General features: G+C 57.1%; 4 protein-coding genes across 9 annotated transcripts in view; 2 read left to right on the top strand and 2 right to left on the bottom strand.

Moving 5' to 3' along the window:
* KCNH2 (potassium voltage-gated channel subfamily H member 2) overlaps positions 1 to 11,832 on the bottom strand; it is a 62,779-nt gene extending 50,947 nt beyond the window's left edge. Inside the window, exon 1 of one of the 3 annotated variants that reach the window (XM_032394286.1) lies at positions 11,771 to 11,832. The gene's annotated coding sequence lies outside the window, so the exon portion shown is untranslated. Of the gene's footprint in view, positions 1 to 11,766 lie in introns of all 3 variants that reach the window. The other 2 variants (XM_032394287.1, XM_032394288.1) reach the window with 2 other exon arrangements.
* Positions 1 to 13,357, top strand: part of NOS3 (nitric oxide synthase 3) — a 19,752-nt gene extending 6,395 nt beyond the window's left edge. The window contains exons 9-26 of one of the 3 annotated variants that reach the window (XM_032394280.1): positions 4 to 105; positions 680 to 874; positions 992 to 1,065; positions 1,247 to 1,391; positions 1,646 to 1,750; positions 4,647 to 4,714; positions 5,092 to 5,208; positions 5,315 to 5,489; positions 7,276 to 7,408; positions 7,520 to 7,598; positions 7,721 to 7,908; positions 8,441 to 8,613; positions 8,882 to 9,092; positions 9,179 to 9,266; positions 10,318 to 10,439; positions 11,256 to 11,404; positions 11,765 to 11,959; positions 12,057 to 13,357. In XM_032394280.1, coding sequence (XP_032250171.1) covers positions 4 to 105; positions 680 to 874; positions 992 to 1,065; positions 1,247 to 1,391; positions 1,646 to 1,750; positions 4,647 to 4,714; positions 5,092 to 5,208; positions 5,315 to 5,489; positions 7,276 to 7,408; positions 7,520 to 7,598; positions 7,721 to 7,908; positions 8,441 to 8,613; positions 8,882 to 9,092; positions 9,179 to 9,266; positions 10,318 to 10,439; positions 11,256 to 11,404; positions 11,765 to 11,959; positions 12,057 to 12,218 — 2,481 coding nt within the window. In that variant the 3' untranslated portion in view covers positions 12,219 to 13,357. Of the gene's footprint in view, positions 1 to 3; positions 106 to 679; positions 875 to 991; positions 1,066 to 1,246; positions 1,392 to 1,645; positions 1,751 to 4,646; positions 4,715 to 5,091; positions 5,209 to 5,314; positions 5,490 to 7,275; positions 7,409 to 7,519; positions 7,599 to 7,720; positions 7,909 to 8,440; positions 8,614 to 8,881; positions 9,093 to 9,178; positions 9,267 to 10,317; positions 10,440 to 11,255; positions 11,405 to 11,764; positions 11,960 to 12,056 lie in introns of those variants that run through there. The other 2 variants (XM_032394281.1, XM_032394283.1) reach the window with 2 other exon arrangements.
* ATG9B (autophagy related 9B) lies at positions 13,229 to 20,375 on the bottom strand. Its single transcript, XM_032394291.1, has 14 exons — positions 19,835 to 20,375; positions 19,672 to 19,715; positions 19,431 to 19,495; positions 19,087 to 19,248; positions 18,412 to 18,553; positions 16,147 to 16,901; positions 15,831 to 15,984; positions 15,433 to 15,612; positions 14,608 to 14,844; positions 14,305 to 14,438; positions 14,045 to 14,141; positions 13,719 to 13,842; positions 13,491 to 13,632; positions 13,229 to 13,309 (listed from the first exon to the last, which is right to left on the bottom strand). Exons 1-13 carry the CDS (start codon positions 20,373 to 20,375, stop codon positions 13,505 to 13,507), a joined length of 2,763 nt encoding a protein of 920 aa, XP_032250182.1. The 3' UTR covers positions 13,229 to 13,309; positions 13,491 to 13,504.
* Positions 16,163 to 27,998, top strand: part of ABCB8 (ATP binding cassette subfamily B member 8) — a 22,495-nt gene continuing 10,659 nt past the window's right edge. The window contains exons 1-9 of one of the 2 annotated variants that reach the window (XM_032394292.1): positions 16,163 to 16,227; positions 21,565 to 21,720; positions 22,360 to 22,437; positions 22,654 to 22,894; positions 26,391 to 26,524; positions 26,622 to 26,934; positions 27,295 to 27,450; positions 27,528 to 27,622; positions 27,741 to 27,846. In XM_032394292.1, the coding sequence (XP_032250183.1) occupies positions 22,751 to 22,894; positions 26,391 to 26,524; positions 26,622 to 26,934; positions 27,295 to 27,450; positions 27,528 to 27,622; positions 27,741 to 27,846 (948 nt within the window). In that variant the 5' untranslated portion in view covers positions 16,163 to 16,227; positions 21,565 to 21,720; positions 22,360 to 22,437; positions 22,654 to 22,750. Of the gene's footprint in view, positions 16,228 to 21,564; positions 21,721 to 22,359; positions 22,438 to 22,653; positions 22,895 to 25,813; positions 26,525 to 26,621; positions 26,935 to 27,294; positions 27,451 to 27,527; positions 27,623 to 27,740; positions 27,847 to 27,998 lie in introns of those variants that run through there. The other variant, XM_032394293.1, reaches the window with a different exon arrangement.

The following is a 27,998-nucleotide window of genomic DNA, read 5'->3' as shown; positions in this document are numbered from 1 at the left end:
CAGGATGTGGCGGTCTGCATGGACTTGGATACCAGGACCACCTCATCGCTGTGGAAAGACAAGGCAGCGGTGGAAATCAACTTGGCCGTGCTGCACAGTTACCAGGTACAGACCCAGACCGGCCAGGAGGGGAGGGGCTGGGGCTGGAAAAGAGGGCGGCACTTAGAGACGGGGGCAGGCCTTGGACACAGCTGGGAGGAGTACCACGGTCCATGGGGCACACTTGGCCTGCGCTTCTAGGGACACAGCACCTACTATTCCAGGCGCACAGTATGGGGGTAGAGTGTGCTTGGAGCCCTGCTGATTGGGACATGCTCAGTAATGCAGGCCCCCAGGGTAGAGGGGGTATTGTGATGTGTGGGACCCCCTGGATCCTGGAAACACCAACTCCGGGACTGAAGGCCTGCTGAGCATTGTTGGTTGAGGAAACTAGCACCTGCTGAGAACTTGGCCAGAGTTCAGGATGTTTTGGTTCAGGGGCAGGACAGACAGACGTGGGAGACTGGAGCTGCTACTGTTGAGTTTTGGGCGCACCACACAGGCTGCAGCTAGGGGTGACAGCATGGTGGGAGAACACAGCATGTGTTAGATGTGGGGTGACCCAGGGCACAGCGGTGACTGGGGTCACAGAAGTGTGAGTCTGTAGGCTGAGTCTAAGCCCCTGCCTCCCCAACCCCAGCTGGCCAAAGTGACCATCGTGGACCACCATGCTGCCACCGCCTCCTTCATGAAGCACCTGGAGAATGAGCAGAAGGCTAGGGGGGGCTGCCCTGCCGACTGGGCCTGGATCGTGCCCCCCATCTCTGGCAGCCTCACCCCTGTCTTCCATCAGGAGATGGTCAACTATGTCCTGTCCCCGGCCTTCCGCTATCAGGTGCCCACCCCGCTGGCTCTCGCCCACTGTGGCCAGCTCTAACGAAGCAGCCCCCAGGGGCCTCCAAATGCTTGTTTTACTTATCTCCTCCTCCACTCCCCCATCACTCCCCTGCAGCCAGACCCGTGGAAGGGGAGTGCATCCAAGGGTGCCGGCATCACCAGGAAGAAGACCTTTAAGGAAGTGGCCAAGTAGGTGCCCTAGGAGTGCTGCCCTTCCCCCACACCCAGGGGACCAGCTCTAGCAATGGGAAGGCCCACCACCTCCCCACACCCACCACTCAGCGCCCCCAAGACCTTGCTTGGACCATGCACCTGGGGAGGCCCTGGCTCGGTGTGCCTGGGACCGCCCTCACCCTGCCCTCGCCTGCAGTGCGGTGAAGATCTCTGCCTCACTCATGGGCACCGTGATGGCAAAGCGAGTGAAGGCGACCATCCTGTATGGCTCCGAGACCGGCCGGGCCCAGAGCTACGCCCAGCAGCTGGGGAGACTCTTCCGGAAGGCTTTCGACCCCAGGGTAGGGCTAAGCCCAGTGGAGTGGGGATCTGGGAAGGGGGAGGGGGCCCATCCGTAACTTCAGATGTGCCCTGGAGGACAGAAGAGGGTCACAAGTCAGAGTCCAGGAGGAAGCCTGGGATCCAGATGGATTCAGGGATTGAGTCCAGGCCTGAGTCAGGGTCTGAACTGTGCCCTGCCAGGGAGGGTCAGGGTAGAAGTGCCAGGAAAGCAGGGGCCAAGTCCCTGGGACATCGGTCTTCTCCTCGTCCACAGGTCCTGTGCATGGATGAGTACGATGTGGTGTCCCTTGAGCATGAGACGCTGGTGTTGGTGGTGACCAGCACATTTGGGAATGGTGATCCCCCAGAGAACGGAGAGGTGAGGCCTAGCAGGAAAGGGGCCACTGGAAATGAGGGGAGACTCAAAATGGGGTGGTTGGGCAGGAACCCCACCTCCATGATGGAGAGTGGAGATGCCTTGAGAGTCCCCCAGAGTGCAAGTGTGGACATTTCACTGGGACCCGAGAGCCTGCACAAGCCATACTCCAGCCCCACCCCTCACAGTGTGTCCCCGGGTCATTTCCATCATCCATGCAAGTGTTTAATATGTGGAAGGCACTTGGCTGGCCGACGAGGTCAGACCGCTCTCAAGCACTGACTAGTTAGAAAAACAGCGATACTCCACTTACTACTCAATTTCAGCTTTCTCTTTTCTTCTTTCCTTAACAAAAGAAAAGAGCACTGCTCAGATGTCAACAGAGATTAGGCAACTTCACTTTCTGCACAAATCTTTAAAGAAACAAACTAGAGCACCACCACTGAACACTTTATTATCAGCCACTATCTTCCCAGCTTCTCTGTCCTGGCAGCCCCGGCTACAGTCATTCCTCATGCCCTTGGCTGTGGCAGCTTCTAGGTGATAAATGCCTCCTGAGCGCTGGGTACCTCCTCAAGCAGCCCAAAGCAGAATTCTGAGGCAAGTTCCCACCGCCCCCCTGCCGACCGTGCTGCCCATTTCAGCCGTCATTCTGATCTGCCTTGTAAAGAATAACAGAATCACTTTCTTTTTTAATATAAAAGTGGTATTTACACTACCCTATGAAGACACAGAACATTTCCATCACCCAGGCAGTCCCCTTGTCAGTGCCCCCAGCCAGCCCCTTCCCAGTCCATCCCTTCCGTCAGCCAGGTTAGTTTTGCCTGCTCTAGGATGTCACAGAAAGGGGAGCACACAGTAAGGACTCGGCCCGTGTCTGAGGCTCATCCCACTGTGAGCGATTCAGTGCCTCGCTCCTTTCTACTGCCTAGCAGCGAGCAGCGTTCACTCTGTGAACACACTGTTTCTCTGTTCTCCTGCTGACGGGCGCTTGGGTCGTTTCCAGGGTTTGGCTATTATGAATAAAGCTGTTATGAACATTCTTGGGCAAGGCTTTTGTGGGCTTATGTTTTCATTTCTCTTGAATAAATATCTAGCAGTGGAATTGCTGGGTCATCGGGTAGATGTATGTTTAACTTCAAAAAAACAAAACAAAAAAACTGCCAAACAGCCACATGGATTGAACTGCACCTCTAAATTCTGTGCATTTCAGTGTCTGTAAATTTCACTCCATTTTTTTTTAATGGAGCAAACCTAGGAATATGGCCCACAGAAAATATTCATCAAAGCCACTAACAAGAATGTTTATAGCAGCATTGTTCATAATAGCCCCACACTGGAAACAATTCCAATGACTGTCCACAGTAGACTGGATAAATACATTGTGGTCTATTCAAATTCTATGCAGCAATGAGGATGAACGGATCACAACATAGGTGAATCTGAAAACATAATGGAGAGGGAAAGAAGCCAAACACAACAGAACCGGACCGTAGGGTTCACTTTATATTAACTTCAGAAAGAGGCAAAAGGAATCCTTGGTTTTAATCGGGAGAATGGTTGCCCCCTCCTGGGGTGGGAGGTGGTAACTGGGAGGGGTCCGAAGCTGAATTCTAGGGTTCTGGCAACATTTCCTGAGAGGATGCTGATGACACAGGCATGTTCAGTTTGTGAAAATCTAGAAAGCTATACGTTTATGATATGTGTGCTTTTCTGAACGTATTACACTTCAACAAAAGGTTCAAAAAATAAAATTAAAGTAGTACACACTAATTACGGTGAACGTAAAGGCCCGCCACCCAGATGCACCTAGAGCTAACACTGGGGTGTTCCAGGCTTGCCACATTTTGGGTTTTGCTGTGTGAAGGTGTTCCGCGTAGCTCTTAGCTATTTTCGTGGCAGCACATGACATAGCTCAGCCTTCTAGAAGATGTGAGTGCCACCGACCAGCAATGGAGGCAATGCAGGGAGACTGAGGGCTGTTTTCCACCTATCAAGTTGGCTGAAACATTAAGGACTGGCCACATCCAGTGTTGGTACGAGTGAGCCAAGAGCGCTCTCTTGCTGCGGGCAGATCTGACCACCCACTTCATCCTGCCTTCAAATCCTGATTCAGCAACTCCCCTTGCAAGGACTACCCTACCAAAATACACAAAAGAGGAGGTGGATGTGTGTATATACAAGTGTTTGAGCATTGGTCACAGACCACCCAGATATCCTGAGTCAGACGAAAGTCTCCTGCATGTGGTCCATGAAAATGTGGGGACACTATGCAGCCATTCAAAAGGAGGTCAGTCTTGGTGTGTTGACCTGGAAGGAGATCCATGATAGGTTGCTGAGGAAAAAGCAGCTAAGTATGGTGTAGCCCCATTTTTACTTTTTGGAAAAACTATAAAGACAGATACATATGGAAGTACAACCGAACAGATCTAGGAGGTTAAACACCTGTCCATAGAGCACATGCCTTGGGGGCGAGGACTGGAGGAAAGGTAAGGGTAGATTTTTCTCTTTTGTTACTTTATGGTTCTGTAATGTTTTCAAAAAGCCAATACCAGTTTTAAATTTTTCAAAACAGGGGCGGCTGGGTGGTTTAGTCATTAAGCGTCTGCCTTCGGCTCGGGTCATGGTTCCAGGGTCCTGGGATGGAGCCCCAAATCGGGCTTCCTGCTCGGTGGGGGCCTGGTTCTCCCTCTCCCACTCCCCCTGCTTGTGTTCCCTCTCTCGCTGTGTCTCTCTCTGTCAAATAAATAAATAAAATCTTAAAAATAAATAAATAAAATTTTCAAAACAAATTAAAATCAGAATTTATAAATAAGGATCGGTCGACTGCAGTTTTAAACTTCTGTGTGGTTTGAAATAAAACAAAACTAACCATGATACCGACACTTCCCCTCCCCAGAGTTTTGCGGCGGCCCTGATGGAGATGTCCGGCCCCTACAACAGTTCCCCTCGGCCAGAACAGCACAAGTGAGTGGGGCTCGGAGCTTAGGGGGAGGTGGGAGGGAGGACAGTGAGGCATGTGGAGACAGTGAGGAAAGGAGGGCTGAAATGTTCTCCCTGGACCCCCATCACAGCTCAGGATGCCCTACTTCCTTGTGACCTAGCCATTCACAGCCCCCGGAACTCTGAGGGCTGGTCAGTCCTGAGGTCCCCTTCAGAGAAGGGAAGGGAGGCACAATGGGGCCTGAAAGCACAGAGATCCCCAGGGCGACAAAGCCAAGCCCAAGGGCAGGGTCTTTCCTATCCCAGATGTAGAGACCCCAGAGCTGTCCCCAGGCTGTGTCTGGGCCTGCGCCACGCTCCCAGTTCTCTGTGACAGCCCTGTCTCTGTCTTCTCTTGCCAGGAGTTACAAAATCCGCTTCAACAGTGTCTCCTGCTCAGACCCGCTGGTGTCCTCCTGGAGACGGAAGAGAAAGGAGTCCAGTAACACAGACAGTGCAGGGGCCCTGGGTACCCTCAGGTGTGGGAGCTGCAGTGAGGGGAGGCATGGGAGGGAGGGCAGGCTGCCGGGGCATACAGGGGGCAGGGACAGGTGTGGGCTCCAGTGATGGCTCCCTGAACCCCAGGTTCTGTGTGTTCGGCCTGGGCTCCCGGGCATACCCCCACTTCTGCGCCTTCGCTCGTGCGGTGGACACACGGCTAGAAGAGCTGGGCGGGGAGCGGCTACTGCAGCTGGGCCAGGGAGATGAGTTGTGTGGCCAGGAGGAGGCCTTCCGTGGCTGGGCCCAGGCCGCCTTTCAGGTGAGCCCCTGGGCCTGTTCAAACGTGTGACCCAGGCTTCGCCTCCCACCCCAATTCTGGCTCCCTCCCACCTGCACCCCTCCCTTCTGAGACATGCAATATTGAGGCTGGAGGCCTTGCTGCTGTCCTGATTCTGTTTGGTTCTCTGGTCCCATCCTGTTCCTTCCAAAATCCATCCTCATTTCACCACTGTCCAGCCAGCCCTTCTGGCTCAGTCCGGAGCAGTGGATGACGCGGCCCTAACAACACGGGAGGTGGCTGGCCCAGGCAGAGGAGAGCAGAAAGGGCCCCCGCAGGCAGAGCTTCAGCCAGGCACAGACGGGGCCCCTGAGTGGGAGCCTAGAGGGTGAGCATGCAGGGCAGGCAGGGTGGAGGGAGAGGGGAAGGCCCAAGAGAAGGCTGGACAGAGGCGAGGGCTGAAACTGAGGCCAGGAGAACCTACAGAAAGTCAGAGGCCAGACAGGCTTGGGGAGGTGCCTGGACAGATGGTGTCCTGGCTCAGGGAAGTGCAAGGAGGGGTGCATCCCAGGGCTGTGACTTTCTCAGCCTGGGCTTCCCCCAGAAGCAGCTCTGCCTGGTCTGGGGATTATGCCTGGAGGTGAACAGGCTCCTTCTCCCCGTCCTAACACTCTTTCAGGGCAGTGCTCGCCCCACCCAGGGTTCCCAGGCTTGAGTTTATCAGGTCTGGCCTGATGGAGCCAACCGGTACATGCAAGGAGGAGGGCTGTGGGGGCGCCTGGCACAGGTGGAGGGTTTGCTGGGAAGGAGAAAGTCAAGCTGAAGAAATAGATAGGCTCAGGTTGGGAGGAGGAGAACAGGAAGGAAAACAAGAATCCAGATGAAAGGAAGCGACTGGAAGCTAAGAGTAGAACAGGAAAAGGAGCACAAGGTGAAGTTTTAGGGATACTGCTTTAGAGACGCAGGGTCAACGAGAGGAATATCCAACTAGAAAGCAGGAAGACGCTGAATGAACTAGGGTGGTAGCAGTGGGGCTAGGAAGGAAGGGAGGGGGCCAAGGAAGGAAGGAAGAGATATAAGACCTTACACACACAAAAGAAAGATTAACAGGACTGGTGATACGCATTGGGAGGAGAAGGAGCAACCAATCATGGGTGAGCCCTGGATTTCAAGCCTGGGCCGGGACCAGCAGTCTGCAGGACTCCTACCTGAACAGAGACAAATAGGATATGCACCCTCCCAGGGGTCCTGCCCCAGGGGCCCCTCTAGCCCTTATGAGCAACGCAAGAAGGACAGAGAGGACAGAGACCCCTCCCACAGCCACCCAAATTTGGTGTCCCCCTCCGGGAGCACTGTAGGGTTTTTACATAAAGCATCTCATTTCATCCTCCCCGGAACCTAATGAGGTGGAAAGAGGGCTCAGTGAGGCATGTGGAATATAAGTAGACGAGTCAGGATCTGAATGCACTCCGAGCGCACAGCCGCGTTCGCTGAGTGCTACCGTGTGCCGAGCGCCGCGCTCCTGAGAGAGTACCACTCACCAGATTACGGAACCCGTGGGTGTGACACGAGTAAACATGTGCAAAGGGAGAGCTAGTGCAGTGGCCAAGCCATGAAATGGGTCGAAGAACAGGCACCGTCAGCCAGCCACTGGGGCTGCTGAGGCCGCAGGCGAGAGGGCCCCCCCCAGTCCCAGGAACAGAAGGAAGGTGGCCTCTGGGGACCCCACAGCCCAGCTCAGCCTCCCGCCTCAGCCTCCCTGAGCTCCTCCCTGCTCCGCTCGCCCTGGTGACCCGAGGCCCTCAGCCCTCACCATCTCGCCCCTCAGGCCTCCTGTGAGACTTTCTGTGTGGGACAGGACGCCAAGGCCGCCGCCCGGGACATATTCAGCCCCAAACGGAGCTGGAAGCGCCAGAGGTACCGGCTGAGTGCCCAGGCCGAGGGCCTCCAGCTGCTGCCAGGTGAGGCTCTGGCCTCCCCCTGACCCCGCTGGCCCTCTGGGCTCCCAGGGTCCCAGGACTAACTGTCAGCGGCCCGGCCGGGTTCCCAGCTCAGTCTCAGTCTCCCCCCAGGCCTGATCCACGTGCACAGGAGGAAGATGTTCCAGGCTACGGTCCTTTCAGTGGAAAACCTGCAAAGCAGCAAGTCCACGTGAGGAGGACCACCTCCCCCCACACACACACCTGTCCTGGCCTCTCCTTCCCTCTGTCCCAGCACGCTCCCGCCCACGCCCTCCTCACCCCCTTCTAACTGCCCCCACTCCTGACCCGCAGCCGGGCCACGATCCTGGTGCGCCTGGACACTGGAGGCCAGGAGGCGCTGCAGTACCAGCCAGGGGACCACATAGGCATCTGCCCGCCCAACCGGCCCGGCCTCGTGGAGGCGCTGCTGAGCCGCGTGGAGGACCCGCCTCCTCCAGGAGAGCCGGTGGCCGTGGAGCAGCTGGAGAAGGGCAGCCCCGGTAAGGCCGAGCGGTCTGGGGCACGAGTGACAGCCTGCTCATCCCCCTGGCCTCAGGGTCCCCGTGAGTTGAGGACCTGGTAGAGGACTGCCACCTCCCCTCACAGCCGTAACGCCTGTGCTCGGAGCCGGTGTGCCCCCTCTTGTCGGACTGACCTCGTGGCTGGATGGTCCACAGAGCGTGGCTCCTTTCTCACTACCTGCCCCTTCCCCCCAAAAGGCTGCCCCCCTCGGGCTCCCCCCAAAGTCTCCTCCTGACAGCCTAGCCCACTCTGTAGCTGGCCTCGGTGTATCTCCTGCCACACTGGTGCCTGGCATTAAAATAAGAACCCAGACCAACCCAAACCAAGCAGAGGCCGCCAAACACACACACAAAGGGGCTGCCCAGACAGGCCCACCACTGTTCAAGGGCAAGGTCTCCGATAAAACACAAGGCGTGGTCAGTCCTGGGATACCCCCAAAGCAATGACCACCTCAGACTCTGCAGTTCCAGGTGGCCCCTTCCTCAGACCTCCCCTGTACATCACCCACAGGTGGACCGCCCCCCAGCTGGGTTCGGGACCCCCGGCTGCCCCCATGCACGCTGCGCCAGGCTCTCACCTTCTTCCTGGACATCACTTCCCCGCCCAGCCCTCAACTCCTTCGACTGCTCAGCACCCTGGCCGAAGAGTCCAGCGAACAGCAGGAGCTCGAGAGCCTCAGCCAGGTGCGGGTGGCCCCAGTGGGCAGCAGGGGCTCGAGAAGCAGGAAGAGCCAGGCGAGAAAGGGGGTCCACCTGGCTAGCACACCCTGGGGTTTAAGACCCAGCTCTGGAGTCACTAATTCAGCTCTGAATTCTCGGTGCTCAAGAAATGTTTGTTGGCCTGAACTGAAAAGGGAGAAACCCCAGGAGGCTCGGCTCAGGAGGAGTCAAGAAGGGAGGTCAGCAGGCAGGGTTGGGAGGTTCCGAGCCCATTGCGCCCTGCTCCCACCAGGACCCGCGGCGCTACGAGGAGTGGAAGTGGTTCCGCTGCCCCACGCTGCTGGAGGTGCTGGAGCAGTTCCCATCGGTGGCACTGCCCGCCCCCCTGCTCCTCACCCAGCTGCCCCTGCTCCAGCCCCGGTACTACTCGGTCAGCTCAGCACCCAGCGCCCACCCAGGAGAGATCCACCTCACAGTAGCCGTGCTGGCATACAGGACGCAGGGTGAGGTGCTGGAGGGTCAGGGGCAGAGCCACACAGTGACCCTGGGATGGGCCCCTCATGGGCACCCTCTCCTCCCCAACCCCCAGATGGACTGGGCCCCCTCCATTATGGAGTCTGCTCCACATGGCTGAGCCAACTGAAGGCCGGAGATCCCGTACCCTGCTTCATCAGGGGGTAAGTGAGTACTTCAGGGGATGGGGGTGGAAGGGGCATCGAGAAGAGAGCGTCTGTCCAAGCAGGGGTGGACAAAGTGCCACATGGATGGCCAGGGACAGATGGAGGAATCAGCAGGTGGCTGCACAGGGTGAGGGTGGGAGCTTTGGTGAGGGGTGTGATGGGGAGCAGGGAGGACCCACTTAACACATCTCGAGAATGGGGTATCTGGTTAAGCTACTTCAGAACTTTGACTAAGCTTTGGGTGTTTCGCTAATTTGGACTTAGGGTCCTGTCCCAAAGCTTCCCTTCCCAGAGACAGGGCTGGGATTCAATCTGCAGGCCCTGCTGCTTTTAGGTAAACTACGTCCCTCGCTACATCCTTGGGGTCAGTCTGATATTGGGAGGCATGGCACTTGGGAACTGGTGCCCTGTTCAAGGCCAAGTCCCCACTTAGTCCAGGGAGAACTAGTTAGGTTACCACAGTATCACTGAGAACTCAAAGAAAGTAAAAGATTGCAGGATACCCTTCCCTGGTGCTGGGTTCAGAAGCCTTGCCCCATCCAGCAGCCAGGACCCAAAGCCTCAGGGGGCGGGGGGGGGGGGGGGCGCAGAGAGACTTAAAAGAGTTCCCGGGATGGGCACCAGTTAGGTCCAGTAACCCAAACACATCCAGGAGGCTAAATCACAAACTGTACCAATCTACTAAATACAAACCAAATACCAACATTAAGACTAGGATTTAAAATAAACAGTGAATTCGTTATGAACCAAAAGCTGTCCTTCCCTTCCCAAATGTTGTAAATCTCCTAACTGAGCTATCAGAACATTCTTCAATTCAAATTAAATCATATTCCCTTTGACCCAACCTCCAGAAACACAGGTCCAGGGAGTTTCTGCCTGCAAGTAGAGTTCTTTTCATAACACACCATGCCCACTCTGAGCTAGACTATGTCGTAAGCACTCGACAACCCATTTACCAGTGGAAGTTGAGTTGTCCACTGGAGTCGAAGTTGGTAAGAATGTGGGAGCTGGGAAAGCACAGGGCCCTGACAGAGTGTTCCTCCACTAGGGCTCCCTCCTTCCGACTGCCGCCTGATCCCAGCTTGCCCTGCATCCTAGTGGGCCCTGGCACAGGTATTGCCCCCTTCCGGGGATTTTGGCAGGAGCGGCTGCACGACATTGACAGCAAAGGTGAGACTGGGGACCAAGGGAATGACCGGAAGACAGGAGGGAGTCACACAATCTAGGGGGAAAGGGACGGGGGCTGGAAGACAGAAGCCAGGTAGGAAAGAGGGCAAGGAATGGGCCACAGAGGTGAAAAGAAGCTTATTAGACCAAGGGGAGGGCAGTGCCCTGTTGGTCCAGCTTCCTGGGGCCAGACACAAAGTAGGTGTGGGACTGGGTTAAGGACAAGGGGACAAGGGGAACTGGAAGTCTGGAGAGGATGGGACTAGGACTCAGAAGGCAGAAATGCCCAGTGTACTTGGGACTGTGCCGGAGCTCACCTAAGTGTGTCCAAGACTCAAGGAAGCTACAGGATGTTCAGGCTGGACACGGGGTGTGCAAGGCAGCTGGTAAATCAAAAGAAGGGGGCTGTGACTGATAGGAAGGCAGACAATGTGGAAGCTGAGGATGTGCAAGAATATGGGGTTGGAGCAGGGACAGGGCTAGATGGAATCCCGGAACTTCCGTGTTAGATGGTGCCAAGGGCTTGGAATTCTAAGTCAGAAGCCCCACGTTCTAGTGCAGTGCCACCACTGGTCATTCCACCCAATGAGCCACCACCTATCGTAATCTGCTTTTCTGTGAGCGTCTTCTCTGTAAATCAGGGTCAGGCAAGGTCTCTGTGAGAGCATCCTGCACTCTCCTGGAGGCTAGACAGCCGAGAGTGGTTGTCTCTATTCCAAAGGCGTGGGCCGTCCGCCTGGGCGAGGTTAGCCAGTGGGAGATGTCGCTGGGGCTGCGCCCCGGGGAGAGGGCTCTCCCAAGCCCCAGTGCTGCTTGCAGGGCTGCAGCCCGCCCCCATGACTTTGGTGTTCGGCTGCCGATGCTCCCAGCTCGACCACCTTTACCGCGACGAGGTGCGGGATGCCCAGCAGCGCGGAGTTTTTGGGCGCGTCCTCACCGCCTTCTCCCGGGAGCCCGACAGCCCTAAGGTGCGACACCCTGAGGGCGCGGGGGTAACCTGAGACTGGGCACCGGGGAAGGGCGGAGAGGGGCGCGCAGACCCAGGCCCGGCCCCGCCCCCTCGAGTGCGCACCCTCCACCCCGCCCCTCAGCACCGCCCCTCCCGGCGTCACTCAGGCACCCGCCCCCACTCGGCCCCTCCCGCGTGCCTTTTGGTCTCCCTCACCTGCACCCTAGCCCCGCCCCCTGCTTGGCTCCACCTCTCTAGAGCCCAACGCCACGCACATAGGCGCCGCCGGGGCCGCGCAGAAACTGTTCGCCCCCAGGGCCGGACCCTCCCTCCAAGAACCCCTCCCCCCGGGTGCGCCCCTAACCCCGTCTCCCCTCAGACCTACGTGCAGGACATCCTGCGGACCGAGCTGGCTGCTGAGGTGCACCGCGTGCTGTGCCTCGAGCGGGGCCACATGTTTGTGTGCGGCGACGTCACCATGGCAACCAGCGTCCTGCAGACGGTGCAGCGAATCCTAGCGACGGAGGGCGACATGGAGCTGGACGAGGCCGGCGACGTCATCGGCGTGCTGCGGGTGCGGAGGGCGGCGCCACGCCGGGGCGGGGTCATGCCCGGGGCGGGGCCCACTCCTACTTGGATCCCACCCCCGTTCTGGCCTTCTTTCCCCGCAGGATCAGCAACGCTATCACGAGGACATTTTCGGGCTCACACTGCGCACTCAGGAGGTGACAAGCCGCATACGCACCCAGAGCTTTTCCTTGCAGGAGCGACATCTGCGGGGCGCAGTGCCCTGGGCGTTCGACCCGCCTGGCCCAGACACCCCCAGCCCCTGAGAGTCCTCTTGTTTTCCATCCCAGTTACAGGAGAGGGGCCGTCAGTCCACCAGACCGGCCACCTCTCCCCTCCCGAGGTGCTTCCCATCTTTCTCCAGAGTCTGCCCTAAATCGCCTTATTCCGGGGAATGAGCGAAATGTCCCTCTCTAGGTCTGTTTACTTGCCCCAGGTCTGGAGGCCCCCTCCCAGGGCCTACTGTCACCCCTTTTGTGTTCCTTAGGTGAATTTTAGATTCCCTTTACCTCCCCCAGGAGTATCTTATCTTGAAACCTAATCTCTAAATCAAATATTTATTATTGAAGATTCACCATAAGAGACTGGACCAGGTGTTATGAGAGCTACTAAGATGCCTCACCCAGCCCCATCGATTAAAATTACAGGATGACAAGCTTTGTCTTTTAATTTGTGCAGTTGAAGGTCGTAGTAATTCTTTAAAAGGCAGTCCTATCCTACATACTCCACTCTGACCCAGCGCTCTAGAAATGTGGTTTCCAGCCAATCACAGACAGTTCTGTGTAGCTTCCTTGCTCTTGATTGAGAAGCAGGTATAGCCCTCAGCTGCCAGGAGTGGGAATGCCAGCCACTAAGGTCACAAAGATGTGCAACACAGCCATGAGCAACCTTTACTGCTGGTTTCAGACAGGATGAGGAGCCACACCCACTTTCTCCGACATCACACCAGTGCTGAACTCCAAAAACATCAGCCCTCCGTGGTCTTTCCACTCACAAGTCCCCATGGCCCTCCCTCCACAAGTCCCATGGGACCCTGAAGGCCAGGCCAGCTTGAAGGGCCCACTGGGGTTCAGGTCCCGTCCCTAACTGTTTCCCTAACATTTAGCTAGGCCTCTGCCTTGGCCCTGTCCTCCAGGTGGGGATCATCTCTGAGACTTGTTTCCAGATCTTTTGGCATCTCCTCTCCTACCCTTTCTCTGCTCTCTGGGTGAGCTCATCACTAACCTCCCCCAACTCCTGCCCAACTAAAGCGTCCTTAGGCCTACAGTCTGGGGGGGTGGGTCTCTAAAGAGGGCTCGGTGTCACGTCCTTCCACTCCACCTTGTCTGATCTCCTATAGCTGGAGAAGCCAGGGAACCTGGGGGAGGAGAAGGCTCTTGGCAAGCATTCCAGGGGTTTAGGTTCCAAAGATGACCATCCCTATCACCCTGAATTCCCACCACTGCCCCCATCCCTCCAAGTGTGGCTCCACCCAATTTTCTATTCATTCCCCAACTCCCCTGCACCCCTACCCTCCCGCTCCATTAGACAACACTGACCCTGAGGAGCCCTCTCAGTCAGTGCCAGGGGCCTGACTAGGCTCCTTCTGGGTGTCTGTGGTCTCCTGAAACCTTCCAGGGAGCAGATTCTGGGTCCTCTGGGTTCTCCACTGCTGTCTGGGGCTGGAGGCAGGACTGGAGCCTGGTGAGAAAAGCCATCAGCTGGCCAGTGTGGTGATGCCCGCTGTCCACCCAGGGTCTGTCCCTTGCACACCCTGACCACCTCACCATCACTTGACCAGGATGGCTTCTCCTCATCGGGGGAGAGTGTCTGGGAGGGGCTGGACCAGGGCCTGGACAGGGAAGAGGCTGAAGCCTCACCCCACAGTTCCTGCTGCTGCTGTTGATGGAGCTAAATGGAAGGAAGAGGAATGATGGGCTCTCTCGTGCCCCACAGTGGGAAACCCAGACCCTGGACGAGGTGCAGAGGCTTCTCAGACCTCCTCTTTGAGCTCCTACCAAGTATTTCCTTACACTCTATGCCCCCCACTGCATCTCCGTTTCATTCAGCTGCTTTCTCCCCACATTTCTCTTTCTGGTACCCCCCTGCTCACCTGGTGCAGGTAGATGGCATGAAGACTCATCTCAGCAGAAGCAAGCTCTGGAAGCTGGGCCAGCTTCTGGCCCCCAGTGCCTCCTGGAGACACACAGCTGAAACAGAGGGCACAGTACACCAAAGACATGCCCCTCCCCCCTGGACCCCACAGCGAGGGCCAGACTTGATCTCCCCTTCCCAGGGCCCCTACGTACTCCTCCTGAGGACCAGCACCCTCCTCACCAGCTGCTGCCCTGCCTCTCCATGCCCCACCCTCACCTCGGGTCCTGGGCAAGGCGGGAAATGGAGGCCAGGAGGCTGGCTGTGGCTGCAGCTGGGCAGGGGGCTGTGGGGCTCAGGTCCCGTGGGGGCAGGAGGGGCTGCACCAAGAGGTTCGCCAGGAAGGCCTCCGGCTGGGAGCAAGAGAAGAGGGCATCAGAAGAGAGGACAGAAGGGGAGGGAGGAAGCCTAGGAAAGGCCTTGGAGCAAGCTAGACCAGGGAGCACGTTAATACAAAAAGTGAGATGGAATGGAGGGACTGGGGATGGTGACGGCAGAAGGCCAGGCCAGGCTGCAACTCACCAGAGGTGAGGAAGAATCACTGAGCACCCCAGGCGTGGGGGGGCTGCGAACAGAGGTGGCGCCCCAGGCTGCTGCATCTTGTTGTACCCTGCCCCGAAGGTGCCCCAGGAACTTGGAGCTGTGCCCTGGGGGGCGCCATTGTGGATGCACCAGGGAGAACCTCATCAAGGAGAGCTCAGTCTTTCCATCCTCCGCACGCTGAGACAGTGAGGCCTCTGTCTGTCCTGCCGAGAGCCACTGAGAACAAGAACAGTCAGTCATTCAGATGCTGTGGACACTGCTTTTATAGCTTTCAGTGGGAGCTTCGTGGGGTAAGCGGGACAGGAAACACTGGCCCGTTTTCCAGGTCAAAGAACAGAGGCCACGATGGGAACTTGCTCAAGATCACCCAAGAATACAGCAGTAAAGCAGGACCTGGGTCTAGAGCCTGCACTAGCAGAGGGCGTGGGCTTAATGTTTTGCCAGCCTATGCACACTGGACCCCAGGGCTGGCCTGGGCGCCTTCTTCCAGCCCCACCTGCTCACCAGCTCACATCTCCGCCTCTCTGGCAGTCTTTCCTCCCACTTACTGGAGTTACAATGTGCTGAGAACTCTGTCAGGGTTCTATACACATCATCTGCTGTAATCCTCCCAGCCCGTGCATTAGCTACAGTCAACGTCCTCATTTGACAGATCAGGACTCGAAGGTGTGAGGAAGTGAAGTGACTAGCTCAAGGTCACTGGTGGCCAACGATAAGATTGGAGTGGAACCCAGCTCTGCTCCGAGTGAGGCAAGCAAAGCCCTGCCCAACCACAACCCCACACAGCCAGGGATGGGCTCTAACCTGAGGGTGGCCGTGGCGCTTCACATCCATAAGGGCGAAGGAACAGATGTCCCCAACTCCAGCCACATCCACAGTGAAGTGATGAAAAAAGTCAATGATCTCCAGGGAACGAGGGGAGAACCAGAAGAGCAAAAACAGCGGAGTGAGGAGAGGGGACAGGAGCTCCTCCAGGAGGGAGACCTGGGGAAGCAAGGTGAGGCTGAGAAGGGTTTGTTGAGGGGGCTCACGCTCGCAATCAGGACCAAGAGACCCCCGGGGCCGCTCGCCGGGGCCGGAAACCTCTAAGCCAGTCACCTCCCGGCTCCCGGGATGGCCAGCCCCGAGCCGAGCCCGTTTGTCCCGAGCCCTCTCCCGGGCACCCGCGGGCTCGGCAGCCCCCCTTCAGGCCGGACCCTCACCGCCCGGTACTGCAACAGCCGCGCCATCTGCCGGTAAGCGCTGGCCCTGCCCGCAGGGCCGGGCTCCTCTGGGAGGTAGTGCATGTGCGCCAAAGCCGCCTGCAGCAGGAACTGCGGGGAACGACTCCGGCCCTGCTCTTCCGGAATGAAAGACCTGGAGGGCGGGAGGGGGGTGGAGAAGGGGCCTGCGGTTAGGAACTGCGGCTGGGCGGCAGGGCTGGGGGGGCGCTGACGGCGGGAGGGTACGGATTCGCGGGAGGCTCGGCCCCGGGGCAGAGGAATGCCCCCCCTCCTCTCCGGACGAGCTCCCCAGCACCTGGCCACGGTGGCCGTGACCCCGAGCGCGGTCATGGCGGTGAGCACGTGCTCCACGGCCAGCACGTCCTCGTCGTAGACGGTGAGCACGAGCAGCGCGGCGAAGAGCGCGCCGGCGAAGAAGACGAGCTGGCGGGCCAGCAGCGCGAGCAGGGGCGCGGGGGGCGCGGCGGCGCGCAGGAAGGCGGCGGCGGGGCGGTAGGCGCGGGCCAGGCGCGCACGCAGCTCGTGCGGCAGCTCGTTGAAGTGGCGCAGCTGCAGGTGGGCCAGGCGGGACCAGCGGCGCGTCCCCAGCGCCCCGGGCTCGCGCCGCAGCAGCTCCGCGTGGCTGTAGAAGGCGTGCAGCACCTGCCAGGCCAGCACCAGCGGGCTCAGCGCCAGGTTCACGGCGGCCAGCAGCAGCACCGTGCGCCGCCAGCGCGCGGCCAGGGCGCCCCGCTGGTCGCTGTGCTTGTAGGCGTCGGGCAGCTCCCAGCCCCCGCGGAAGAGCGAGAAGGGCCCGCGGAAGAGAAGCAGGTCGACGTTGAGCGCCAGGCCGCGGCTGAGGAAGGCCGCACTGCCTCCCCAGGGCAGCGCGCAGCGGGCCGGCAGTAGGCCCTTGTTGGCCAGCGCCACCTTGTAGTTGGTGTAGCGCAGGATGCGGTGGTGCACGTCGAGCTCGGTCAGCGGCCGCGGCTGCACGCACAGCCCGCCGCTCTTCTGCAGCTCCAGCAGGCGGGACTGCACCTCGGCCCAGGGCACCGAGCTGAGCTCCTCCTGAGGAGAGGGCACTGCTGAGCGCCAGCAAGCTGGAGTCCCCGGCACGGTGATGCCCAAACGCACCTTGAGCAGAGCTACATCCCTCCTTTGCCCTCTCCCCACCTTGGTCTCCCACTGGCCTTCAAGGCATGAAACCTGCCACCTTTCCCTTTCTGCCCTCTCTTGCCCTCCCCTGACCTCCCCTGACCTTGTCACAAACAATTAGGACACTTCTTCCTTTCATCCTCTTCTGACTTGTGTTCCTCCTGCCCCTGCCTCTCCTGAGGCCATGAGTCATGTGCTTCCCGGTGACACCTCATCATTTAACTTCTTCAGGTATCAGATTTCAGCTCCCTAAGAGCAGATATTCTGGACCCTCCCCCATGCGCCCGGAAGTTCTTCCCCTACAGCACAGAACTGCTGCGGGGAATGCAAACTCTCCTTCCCATTCCTAGGGTTCTGGCCGACACAGGGCCGGAAGCCTCCTCGTCTCAGCATGCTTTGAGACCCCCGAGCCCATCCCACTCCACCACCAGATTAACCTGCCTAAGACACTGGCTGTGTCCGTGTCTGTTGGGATGCTGTCAGATCTCCCTTGGGTCTCATCTGCAAACCTCACGTTAGCCCAGTTTCACCCAGCTGCCCCAGTCCGGCTTAGTCAAGTCCCTCCAGGCCGGCCTCTCCAGTCCATCCCTGGCTCGCCCCTTCCCCTGGAAGGAATAGGGGAGGAGGAGAAAGAAGGGAGGACGAGGAAGAGAAGGGTCAGCAGCCTCCTGGAGGAGCAGTGGTCTAACTCCTGCCCTCCCTGACCTGTGCTCCCCTGGCCCTCTCAATCCTCCCTGCGTTCTGCCTGGGGGGCTTTCTGAAACCTCTCCCCTTGGCTGGGCAGGAGAGCTGTGTGGAAGGTTCTGCACTTCTGAGGGGAGCAAGGGAAGCCGGCTGCAGAAGGTAGCCTTTGAGCTGGGCCTTAAAGAAAGAACTTAGGAACAGAGCAAGGAGCATGGACCAGATGAGGACAGTGAAGGAAAGAAAGGGCAAAGCATGAACAGGGACAGGGAAGGGGCCCATCACAGTGGCTCACTGTAATAGAAAGTGAGGCCAGACACAGGGGTGGGATCACCCGATGGGGCCTGACCACTCAGTTGCAGGCCGGGAGGTCCATCTCAGTGCTGCCCCACTTCCTGCATTGGGGCTTGGAATGCCTTCCCATTTCCTATCCTTCCAAGCCCCACCCAAATTCCTTCTGCCCTGTAAAGCCTGATGCCCACCCTTCCTCTAAATACCTACTGTTTTGACCACAAGCATGTGACCATAAATCATCTTCTATAATCTAACTAAATCAACAAAACTCCACTAGGGTCCAGACCATGTTTTCTAAGTGGTGGTACCCCAACTCCTAACATTACTCAGGGCCTGGGCAGGTGCCTGCCTTCCACTGGGTCCTCCCTTCTGCACAGCCCCCACTCCTCCCCTATTCTCTGCCCCCCCTGACAGGGCCCCTGTCCGCAGCCTCGCCCACCCAGCTCACCGGGGGGATGTGCAGGGCCTCCCTGTAAAACACTTGGATGTCCCAGTAGCTGAAGAGGTTGCAGACTGAGCGAAGCAGCTGTAACAGCCAGAAGGCTGCAGCCAGGATCAGCAGGAAGACCAGCAGGGGGCTGGAGCGGATCCTGTGTGGGGCGGGACAGATAGCAGCGAGAAAGTGGGGGCCCAATAGAAAGGGAGACCAGACTTGGGGAGAGAATGGAAAAGTCACAGAGAGGGGGACCCAGCTAAACCAGTGGTTCTCAAAGTGTACGCCCTGGGAGTCCCTGAGGCCCTTACAAGTGTCTGCAAGGTCCAAATTTTTTTCAGGGAACACTCAGGTTTTCTGCCGTTTTCACGCTCATTCTCTCATGAGGGTACAATGGACTTTTCCAGAGGCTATGTGTGTGACATCATGTCAGCAGCTGATGGAATGTGTGCTTCTGCATTCTTAGATTTTAAAGTTATTCTCAGCTTTAATCTCTAATAAGGTAAATACAGATAGATATGATTCTCATAAACAAAAGCTCTTGGGTGTTCCTGATCAAGTTTAAGTGTATTAAAGGTGTCCCGAGACCAAAAACCTGGAGAACCGCTGATTCAGACCAAGGGACAAAAGGATGGGTGGTTCTCGCCTGCTCATCTCCCCCAGTCATTCCCCCAACCAGCTGTCACTCACCGCTGGGCACACTGGGAGGAGGATAAGATGGCATCCGCCAAGGTTACTTTGTTGTGGAGCAACGCAGGTCTCGTCCGGTTGTTTGGTTGGTTGGCGAAGAGGATGTTATAATCCACACACCGAAGGAGGAAGGTAGTGAAGGTGACAATGAAGACAAATTGTCTGGGAGACAGGGAGTGCAGTGATCAGCCTCCAGGCCAGCCCTGGGGGGTCCTCCCCACCCTGCTGAACCCCTGGGCTGCTGGGAGTGAGGGGGGCTGTGGCCATGCTGGGTGGACTAGAAGCAGCAGGCACTACTGAGGAAGCAAGATGACAGAGTTTGGGGGTTGGGACAAGCATCTCACCCCAATTGGAAGACATCCTCCAGCAGGATGCAGGCAAAGCCATTCCTCTGGTGGTAGCTATAGATGTGATAGTGTGTTAAGAAATAAGCCTGAGGCAGGATGGGCCTTTCTTGAGGACCCCTCTCCCTCACTCCCCCAAACCACTGCACCCTCAGAGCCTCCCTGCCAAGAATGCCACCAGCCCCGAGCCCCCCACCCCCCAGCCCAATGCCACTGCTGCCGGGCCCAGCACAAAGGATATCTTGGTGAAGAAGCTGTCCAGGTTCTGGATGTGGTGCCAGGAGCCTGGGCACAGAGGAGAGACTGTTGGGACTTGGCTCTCACCTGAGCGACCAGTTCACACCCTCAGGAGCCCCCAGGCCCTCCCCAATGCACTCCCCTCACAGCACCACACCCACACTTACCTCGGAGCCCTTCAGGCACATGGAGCAGGGGCTGCTGATCCTCCCCATGGAGGGGTGAGTCTTGGGACCCCTCAGGGTCACAGTCTTCCAGCCGCTCGTAATCCTGCTCGGGGATCAGAGGGCCTATCCGCAGCCCAGGAGGGTCCTGGGGGCATCGGTGTGAGGCAGGGGGAGTCACTGAGGCTGGGGGTGGGGTGGAGTGGCAGCCCCAAGAGGGGGGAGCAGAGGTGGGGGTCATCGCAGGCTGTGCCTGCGTTGTGGGGGTGGGGAGGGCACTGTGGCGAGGCTGAGAGGCCCCTGGGGCCTGCACCGCTGGGCAGGGGGGTCCCAGGGCCAGAGGGGGAGCCGAGGAAGGGGAGCTTCTTGTGTGAGGGGCAGGGGACAGAGAGAAGATGGAAATCCTCCCTCCGCCAGGCCCCCGACATGGAGGAGGAGGAAGAGGAGGCAGGGGCATGGGGAGGAGAGGCACTGATCCAGGCCCCAGGTCTCCCCACGGCCCCAGCGGCCCTCTGCTCCCCGCCCAGCCCACTCGCCTCACCATTCAGGCCACTAGCTTCTCTGGAAAGCTTGGAAGAATAGGAGCTGCTGCTGCCTCCACAGAGGTCTGGGGTGCTGAGCCAGGACTTCAACAAGGGTGGTGACAACAACAGCGCGGTGACTCAGTCACGGCAGGCCTCAGGCGTCCCAGCTCTCAGTCACCTGTCTGACCACTCACGTCCCTTCCAGGGCAATCTGTGGCCAAACCTCTCAGGGCCAAGCCTCTGTGCCTGGGAGGGGTGCAAGCTGGAGAGGCGGGGACTAAAGAGCATGCAGACCAGAGACACCTATTGTCTCCTCCTCAGACCTCGAGTGGGTTTAAAGGGGAGGCCAGAGAGTAGCAGCCAAAATAACACAGCAAAAAGAAACTCCTATAAAAGGATTATAAGACTATGAAGCCGAGATGTTAAATCTTTGGTTCCTTAAAATCTTGCCTCCCTTCTCCCTACACACAGACACACACACCAAAGATCAACAGAGAAATGCTTTAAGACCAAAAGCAAGAAGAAAAAGACAAGAAAGGGCTGGTGTTCAGTTTGCCTGATGGTACTAAGGGAAGAGGGGAGACTGCGTGCCTCTGCGGCCCGGTTGGAGGAAACTTGAGGAGGGGAAAGCCGTGAAGAAAGGAGAGGCAGCTATCCTGGATGTGGGAAGCGGTTTGGGGAACTTACAGTAGAAAAGGGCCCCTTGGAAGTTCTATTATGTTTTTTTTCTTTATTCCCATAGATGCCAAAAACCCTCTTCCCTAGTCCTGATCCAGTTTTGGGGGGCCCCCTGAGAAGCATCAGAGCTGAGCCAGCAGAGGGCAGCTGGGGGGCCGGGATTTGGAAGGGTAATTTGAATACCCAGAGATGAGCTGGCTGAGTTGAGTTCCTTGCTGCCACTTCAACGAGGAGGAGGAGGAAGAGGAGGAGGCAGCTGGTTTGTTGGCATGTCCGACGCCATTCCTGAGGTCCTGAATCACCAGGTTTCCTACTGAACCCCATTCCTGAGGTGCTGACTCAGCCAACCAGGTGTCAGGGCCTCCGGGGCTTAGGCCTGAGGGCTGTTGTAGGGGACAGTATCCATGAAATAGAGAGAGGAACAAAGTGGGTCCAGAGTGTTCATTGGAGGAATGTGGAGGCAATCATAGAACTGCCCACAAAATGGGAGTCCAGATATGCCTGTTTTTCTCCTTCTGTGCTGCCTTCCAGGACAAGGATTATTACATCATTTTATCCCTGAGCAGCAGGAGGTGGAGCTACGAAACAAGATTCACTACTTCTAGAGGTGACATTCTAGTGCCCAAGATGGAATCCCACACTGCAGAGGGGCTAGGAAGTTCCCATCTTTCTGAGACATCTGCCAAGGTGGGTTATGTAGGGTTTGCCTGATCGCTCCTCAACCTCACTCACCCCAATATTCCACCATACTCACATTAGGACCCCTCCCATACTCCCAGCCCAACTTCAAGCTAATCTGGCACATTTTCCTACCCAGTTCCACATCAGATTCATCAATTGACAGCCTCCCTACCACCACTCCCAATTCAAGCGAATTTATTATAAAAAAGGGCACTTTTCTCTGCCAGGCACTTGGAGGGGAAAGGGGTATGGATGGATGAGACAGAGCCACTACCCAGAAAGAAGTCACAGCCCATGGGGGAGGTAGCTATGCAAATAATTACACGGAAGAAATAAATAACACAGGTGCAAGAGCTGTGCAGTGGGAGCCTTAGGCAAGTCACCTTGACTGCGGTGAGGAAGGCACCTATGGGGAAGAAGGGTCTGGGGTCGCGCCTCGATAAGCTATACAGGACCTCCACGCTAGTGGTTCTCAATCGTTAAGTAGGGGGAGTGCATCAGAATCACCAGGGTAGTAAGTCCCCAAATACACGTGCCTGCCGTCCCTGGAACTCTGACCTGTCTGGGAGAAAGGGGCGGGTGACAAGGAACGTGCAGACGTTTTGAAAAAATTCCCCAGGTCATTTTTGTCCCTTCCTCCCCGAGGACCAGCACTCTACACTCCTTGGAGACCCCGGGACATCTGGAGTCGGCCGGCAGCACCCATAGGAGAACAGCCCCGAGGTCAGCAGCTGGCACGTTACTATGGATACCCCGCGGTGGAGGGACGCACTGGGCATACCCTCGTAACGTCACCCCAGAGATGACCCCGGCAGTGGGCGGAAGGCAATGCCCCACCTGCTCGGCCCCGCCCAGGCCTGGGGGGGCGGGCGGGCAGGCGGCTGTCTCCAATCACAGTTCCGGAAGGAGGAGAACCGAAAAGGCTTTCTCCAATCACAGCCTTCGACGAGATTGATGCGTCTTTCCGCCAATCGTCGCCGAGGCGCGAGGGGCTTGTCGGGATGGGGGCCGGAGCCAACATGGAGATCTCAATGGGATGAAGGTGAAGCTGCCGTTGCAGGCTGCTCCTGTAGTCCCGTTCCATCATGTTGGTGCACTTATTTCGGGTCGGGATTCGGGGTGGCCCTGTCCCAGGCAGGCTGCTACCACTCCTCTGCTTCCAGACATTCTCGGCCGTCAGGTAAAAAGTGACAAACCTACTGGGAGCGCGGGCCGTTGACCGGCTGGCCGTGCGTGGGGCCCGCCGGGAGATGGAGTCTCGGGCTCGCGCGAGGCCTGCTGGAAGTTGTAGGCCGGCCCAGGGGGTGGAATGTCACTCCCCGGGGCTTGGCCTGTTATTTGTAGCGACGACCCACGTGCCAGCAGGAGACTCGGTCGGTCTGTATCTGTGTGTGGGCTGGACGGAGGGCGCGCTCTGGGTCGGGGACCACACCGGGTCCGTACTTCCCACCAGAGGGCGCCATGCCGCACAGGTGTTGAGCCTTGCCGTCGCCGCCGTTCCTGTCCCCTCTTCCTGTCCTCGTTCTTGGAATTGGTCTGGCAATCTGGACAAAAACTTTTAGTGTCCAGAGACATTTAGTATTGGTGTTGCTCCTGAGATTCAATATGAGCTGAACATAAATGGTTCCTAGATAAGGATACTTTCATCAGAGATAAAGAAAGTCAATCTAGAAACGCGTACATGTGTGTTTTTGTGTGTTCACTCTACACATGGTTCAGAGAGAGAGAGACGCAGGTAGGAAACGAACGTGGACCCTGAAACTGCGACTCCAGTGTAAATGCTTTATGAGAAAGGACTGATTCCTTTCTCATCCTGGAGTGAATAACCTGCAGGCCAGCCAGGCAGCAGACTGGCAGTGGTGGGTCGATGTGAACTTGTGTCATTTGGATAGCCCATCTGATTGAAAGAGGGCAAGAGCTGGGCCAAGCTGCAGCTAGAAGGTCCGTTGCTGGGAAGTAATCCCCCAGTGCTTGGCAGTGACCAAGCCCTGCTTAGAGCCTTGGTTTGGAGAAGATGAGAGAAGCTGGAAAGTAGCCATGGTGAATTATTAAAAAGTTTGAAAACAGTCCTTAGGAAAAGAGTAAGGGTGTTGATATCATTTAAACCAGAGAGAAACCCAGGGAAAGACATCAAATAATATCCAAGTATTTCTGTGTTCACAAGTGCTGTGTCTTTCAAACGTGCAAGTCACAACAAGAGATCTTAAAATGAATTTGGTGGGTCAGGATCATTTAGAAGCGCATATAAGGGGCGCCTGGGTGGCTCAGTCGGTTAAGCGTCTGCCTTCGGCTCAGGTCATGATCCTGGAGTCCCCGGATCGAGTCCCCCATGGGGCTTCCTGCTCAGCGGGGAGCCTGCTTCTCCCTCTGACCCTCCCCCCCTCGGGCTTTCTCTCTCTCACACTTTCTTTCTCAAATAAATGAATAAAATCATTAATAAAAAAAAATAGAAGTGAATATAATAGGGGGCGCCTATAGAGCACGTGACACTTGATCTCAGGGTCACGAGTTCAAGTTCCAAAAAAAAAGTGAATATAATAGAATACATGTGTAACAAATTAGGGAAAGTATTGTTTTGTGAAACATTTCAATTTGGTGTGACATGTTTATCGTACTGGGTGGCAGTGCACAACGTATCTCTTATTGTTGGCCTCAGTAAGTCTAAAACTTTGCAAACGGTGCAGTAGCAGGTCAGGTCACATTTTTCTCCTCTGCATCTCTAATGAGGGCATGCACTCAACAAACATAAGCATTTGCTGAACATCTGTTATGTACAAGAGTTTTGCTAAGTGCTGGGGATGCAATGTGAATAGGATAGAGCTTCCTGCCTCAAGGAATATAAAGTCTAATAGGGAAATTGGAAGCAGGGTGAGCTTCTCTGTCTAAAATTTAAGACAGACCTAAAGTACACAGTGGAAAACAAGACATAAAAACCAGGCAGGTGGAACGGGATGGAAGAAGGCATAACATAGAGGTGGCAAGAAGCCACCCAGGCCTCCCTGAAATTGGGGAAGGATGAGGTGGAGATGCAGTTAGGAGCATCTGAAAATACTAAAGACTATCAGAGTAAAGGGAAAACCTCATTCTATTCGTTTTTTAAAAGTCCCTCCCCATCAATAACGTTATTTGAATCTTTTTTTTTCAAAGGGAGTATTTTTTTTTTAAGATTTATTTATTTGAAAGAGCACACGCGCGAGTGGGGAGAGGGGCAGAGGGAGAAGGAGAGAGAATCCTCAAGCAGACTCCCCACCAAGCGTGGAGCCCAACTTGCGGGGCCCAACGCACAGGGCCCAACGCACGGGGCTTGATCCCAGGACCTTGAGATCATGACCTGAGTCGAAACCAAGAGTCAGCCGCTTAACTGACTGTGCCACCCGGGCACCCAACCTCATTTGAATCTTTGAGCATCCCACCACATACTCCTGGCCAGGTAACTTCTACTTCTAACAGGCTCCCTGTAGCCAATCTTGTCCCTTTCCAGCCTTCTCCTCTCTGCTCTGATTTTTTTTTTTTTTTAATTTTATTAATTTATTTGACAGAGAGAGCAGCAGAGAGAGAGGGAGAAGCAGGCTTTTCTCTGAGCAGGGAGTCCGATGTGGACTTGATCCCAGGACTCTAGGATCATGACCTGAGCAGAAGGCAGATGCTTAACCACTTAACCGTCTGAGCCACCCAGGCGTCCCTGCTATGATCTTTAAGATGTAAATTCACGCACACACACACACACACCCTTCACTTGGTCAGCTCCTTCCCATTCACCCTCAGTCTCATCAGGAAGGCCCTTCCTGACTCCCTCAGACAGGAGGAGGAGCGCCTGCTCTGTGCTCCCTGGGGGCCCTGCCGTGCCCTTTCCACACTCAGCAAGCTTTGTCATTAGCTGCTTTCTTCCGCACTAAAACCTGACCTCCATGAGGGTACTTACTGGGTCTGTCCCGTTTGCCTGTGTGCCCAGTGTCTCTCGGCAGAGCACTGGCAGCCGGTAAGCACTCAACCCGACCATGGATCCATATGGAAACCACAGAACACAGAAGGTGATTTTGGCCTATCTGAGGTGACAAGCTCTATTACTTGGATTTTTATTTCTTTTTTTCTCCTTCAGCTGATAGGGAGTATGTTGTCACATAAGCCCTCAAGGCCTGGGAGGAGCCAGGGTGAGGGGTGCAAGGAGCACTGACCGGCGGGCAGAAGACTTGGGGCCTGTCCAGGCCCTGCCGCACACGGCCTTGGGCACCGCACACATGGCAGAGTAGAACAAGCCTGGATTCTGGAATCGGGGGTCTCCTCTTGTCCCCATTCTGCTGCTGGGGGACAAAGTATTCCAGCTCTCTCAGCCCCCATGACATTTTCTTTTATCAAGTGAGAGTAAGGGCATCTCCCTCCCAGGGAATGGAGGATCAAATGCAGCAGGCCATGGATTGGGGAGGTGGGGGCCGCGCCTGCCAGGCCGGCCACTGCAAGCAAGCACGGAGCCAGGCTCAGGGCGGGTGCTCGCCCTCTCTTGCCTCTCCGAGCCAGATTCCCTCGGGACTTCTGCGTCCTCATCTGGAAAAGGAGCGCCTATAGACGAGCTGCCATCCAAAGTGATGTCCTGCGATAAGAAGGAGCATGGGTTGGAGATGGTCACTGACCAGAGGGGCCTGTGGAGGCTGAGAAGGCCCCGCTGTGTGACTTCACAGGGAGAACACGTCTCCGGCCTGATTACTGGCTGCTGTCTCATTCCGCCACTCCTTGGCCTGTTTGCGTTCCTCTCAGAAACTGAGGTTGCCAAAGAACAGCCCTGGGAAAGGCAGCACAGGACCCTGTGGAAGAGGTGCTGTCCGGAGGCTCAGCCCAGAGCTGGGCAGCTGTATTGTTCCTTTGAGGGACAGTCGGGGCCTCGAGCCATCGATGCTGTTCTCTCCCCGCAGGTCCTCTCACAGCCGCCATGGCTCCTCCCTCCTCAGGGCTGTGGCCCAGCTGAGGTCCCAGCTCCGGGCCCACCTCCTTCGAGCGCCTCCAGCTCCCAGCCAAAGACCCTCTGCCTGGCGCTGGGTTGGGGGCATCCTTCTGGGCCCTGTGGTGTGGAGTAAGTGCCCCCGCCTCGGCCTTGTGGCACTGTGTGAGGCGGAAGAGGCCCCTCCTGCCTGCTCCAGACCTCATGTTGGGGAGTCCCGCTTTAACTGGAAGCTCTTCTGGCAGTTTCTGCGCCCCCACCTGCTGGTGCTGGGGGCAGCCATCGTGGTGAGATGCCCCTCTCCTTTCCCCCACCTCAGGGACAGGAGAGGAGCCAGTCGGGTTTGCAGGCTGCATGGGGACGGCTTGTCTGCCTCACCAAGTCTCAGAATAGGCCTCAGGAAGCGCAAGGGCTGGCTGGCTTGGGGGGACTGGAAGCCAGGGGATACCAGGAGATCCTGCACAGAGCAGCTGGGTGTGCAGGGTACAGGGGTCCCCTGGGGCTGGCAGCGTGGGCTTTAACTCAACTGTCTCAAAGAAACACAGAAGTAGCCAAAGCAGGAACCGCTGCAGGGGAGGGAGGGCCAAGGTCAGGGCCAGGGATGGGGAAGAAGATGGCCCCTTCTAAAGGTCTGCCTGCCCCCCAAGCTGGCACTGGGTGCGGCCCTGGTGAATGTGCAGATCCCCCTGCTTCTGGGCCAGCTGGTGGAGATCGTGGCCAAGTACACGAGGGATCACGTGGGGAGCTTCCTGACTGAGTCCCGGCATCTCAGCACCTCCCTGCTCATCCTCTATGGCGTTCAGGTACGGCAGGAGGGAGGGCCTGGGGGCACCCAGAGGAGCCTCCCAGGCGCCCCTGAGTGCCCCGGCCTCTCTCCCAGGGGCTGTTGACCTTCGGGTACCTGCTGCTGCTGTCCCGCCTCGGTGAGCGCATGGCCGTGGACATGAGGAGGGCCCTCTTCAGCAACCTGCTCCGGTACTGCTGGCTACAGGGTGGGGGTGCGGCTGACTGATGGCCCGGAGGTGGGGCAGCTCATCCTGAACTCACGTCTCCCTCTTTTCCCTGACCTCCTGTGCCCTTGACCTACCATCAGACAAGATATTGCTTTCTTTGATGCTAAAAAGACAGGGCAGCTGGTGAGCCGGTTGACGACTGATGTGCAGGAGTTTAAATCGTCTTTCAAACTCGTCATCTCCCAGGTCAGTTCCCCAGGTCCCCCTGTATGTACACACACACACACATGCACACCATCTAGTGTAGACACACCAGGCCAGCCCCATCCCGCCTTGCTGCTGGGCCCTGAGCCTAGGCTCACACCAAGTGAAAAGCCTGCCGTCTGGTGAGGGTGTGG

This window comes from Phoca vitulina, unplaced genomic scaffold (assembly GCF_004348235.1).
Source record: "Phoca vitulina isolate PV1807 unplaced genomic scaffold, GSC_HSeal_1.0 scaffold80, whole genome shotgun sequence".
Taxonomy (NCBI): Eukaryota; Metazoa; Chordata; class Mammalia; order Carnivora; family Phocidae; genus Phoca; species Phoca vitulina.
This window is presented reverse-complemented; position numbering and strand designations above follow the sequence as displayed.

What these genes read in the sequence shown, in the direction of transcription:
- ATG9B (XM_032394291.1), bottom strand. Translation starts at nt 20,375, where the DNA reads ATGGTGAGGCGAGTGGGCTGGGCGGGGAGCAGAGGGCCGCTGGGGCCG. An exon ending in TGTGCCTGAAGGGCTCCGAG is followed by an intron (nt 19,716 to 19,834) that starts GTAAGTGTGGGT and finishes CTCTGTGCCCAG; the next exon opens with GCTCCTGGCACCACATCCAG. An exon ending in GCCATCCTGGTCAAGTGATG is followed by an intron (nt 13,633 to 13,718) that starts GTGAGGTGGTCA and finishes TTTTCTCACCAG; the next exon opens with GCTCCAGTCCTGCCTCCAGC.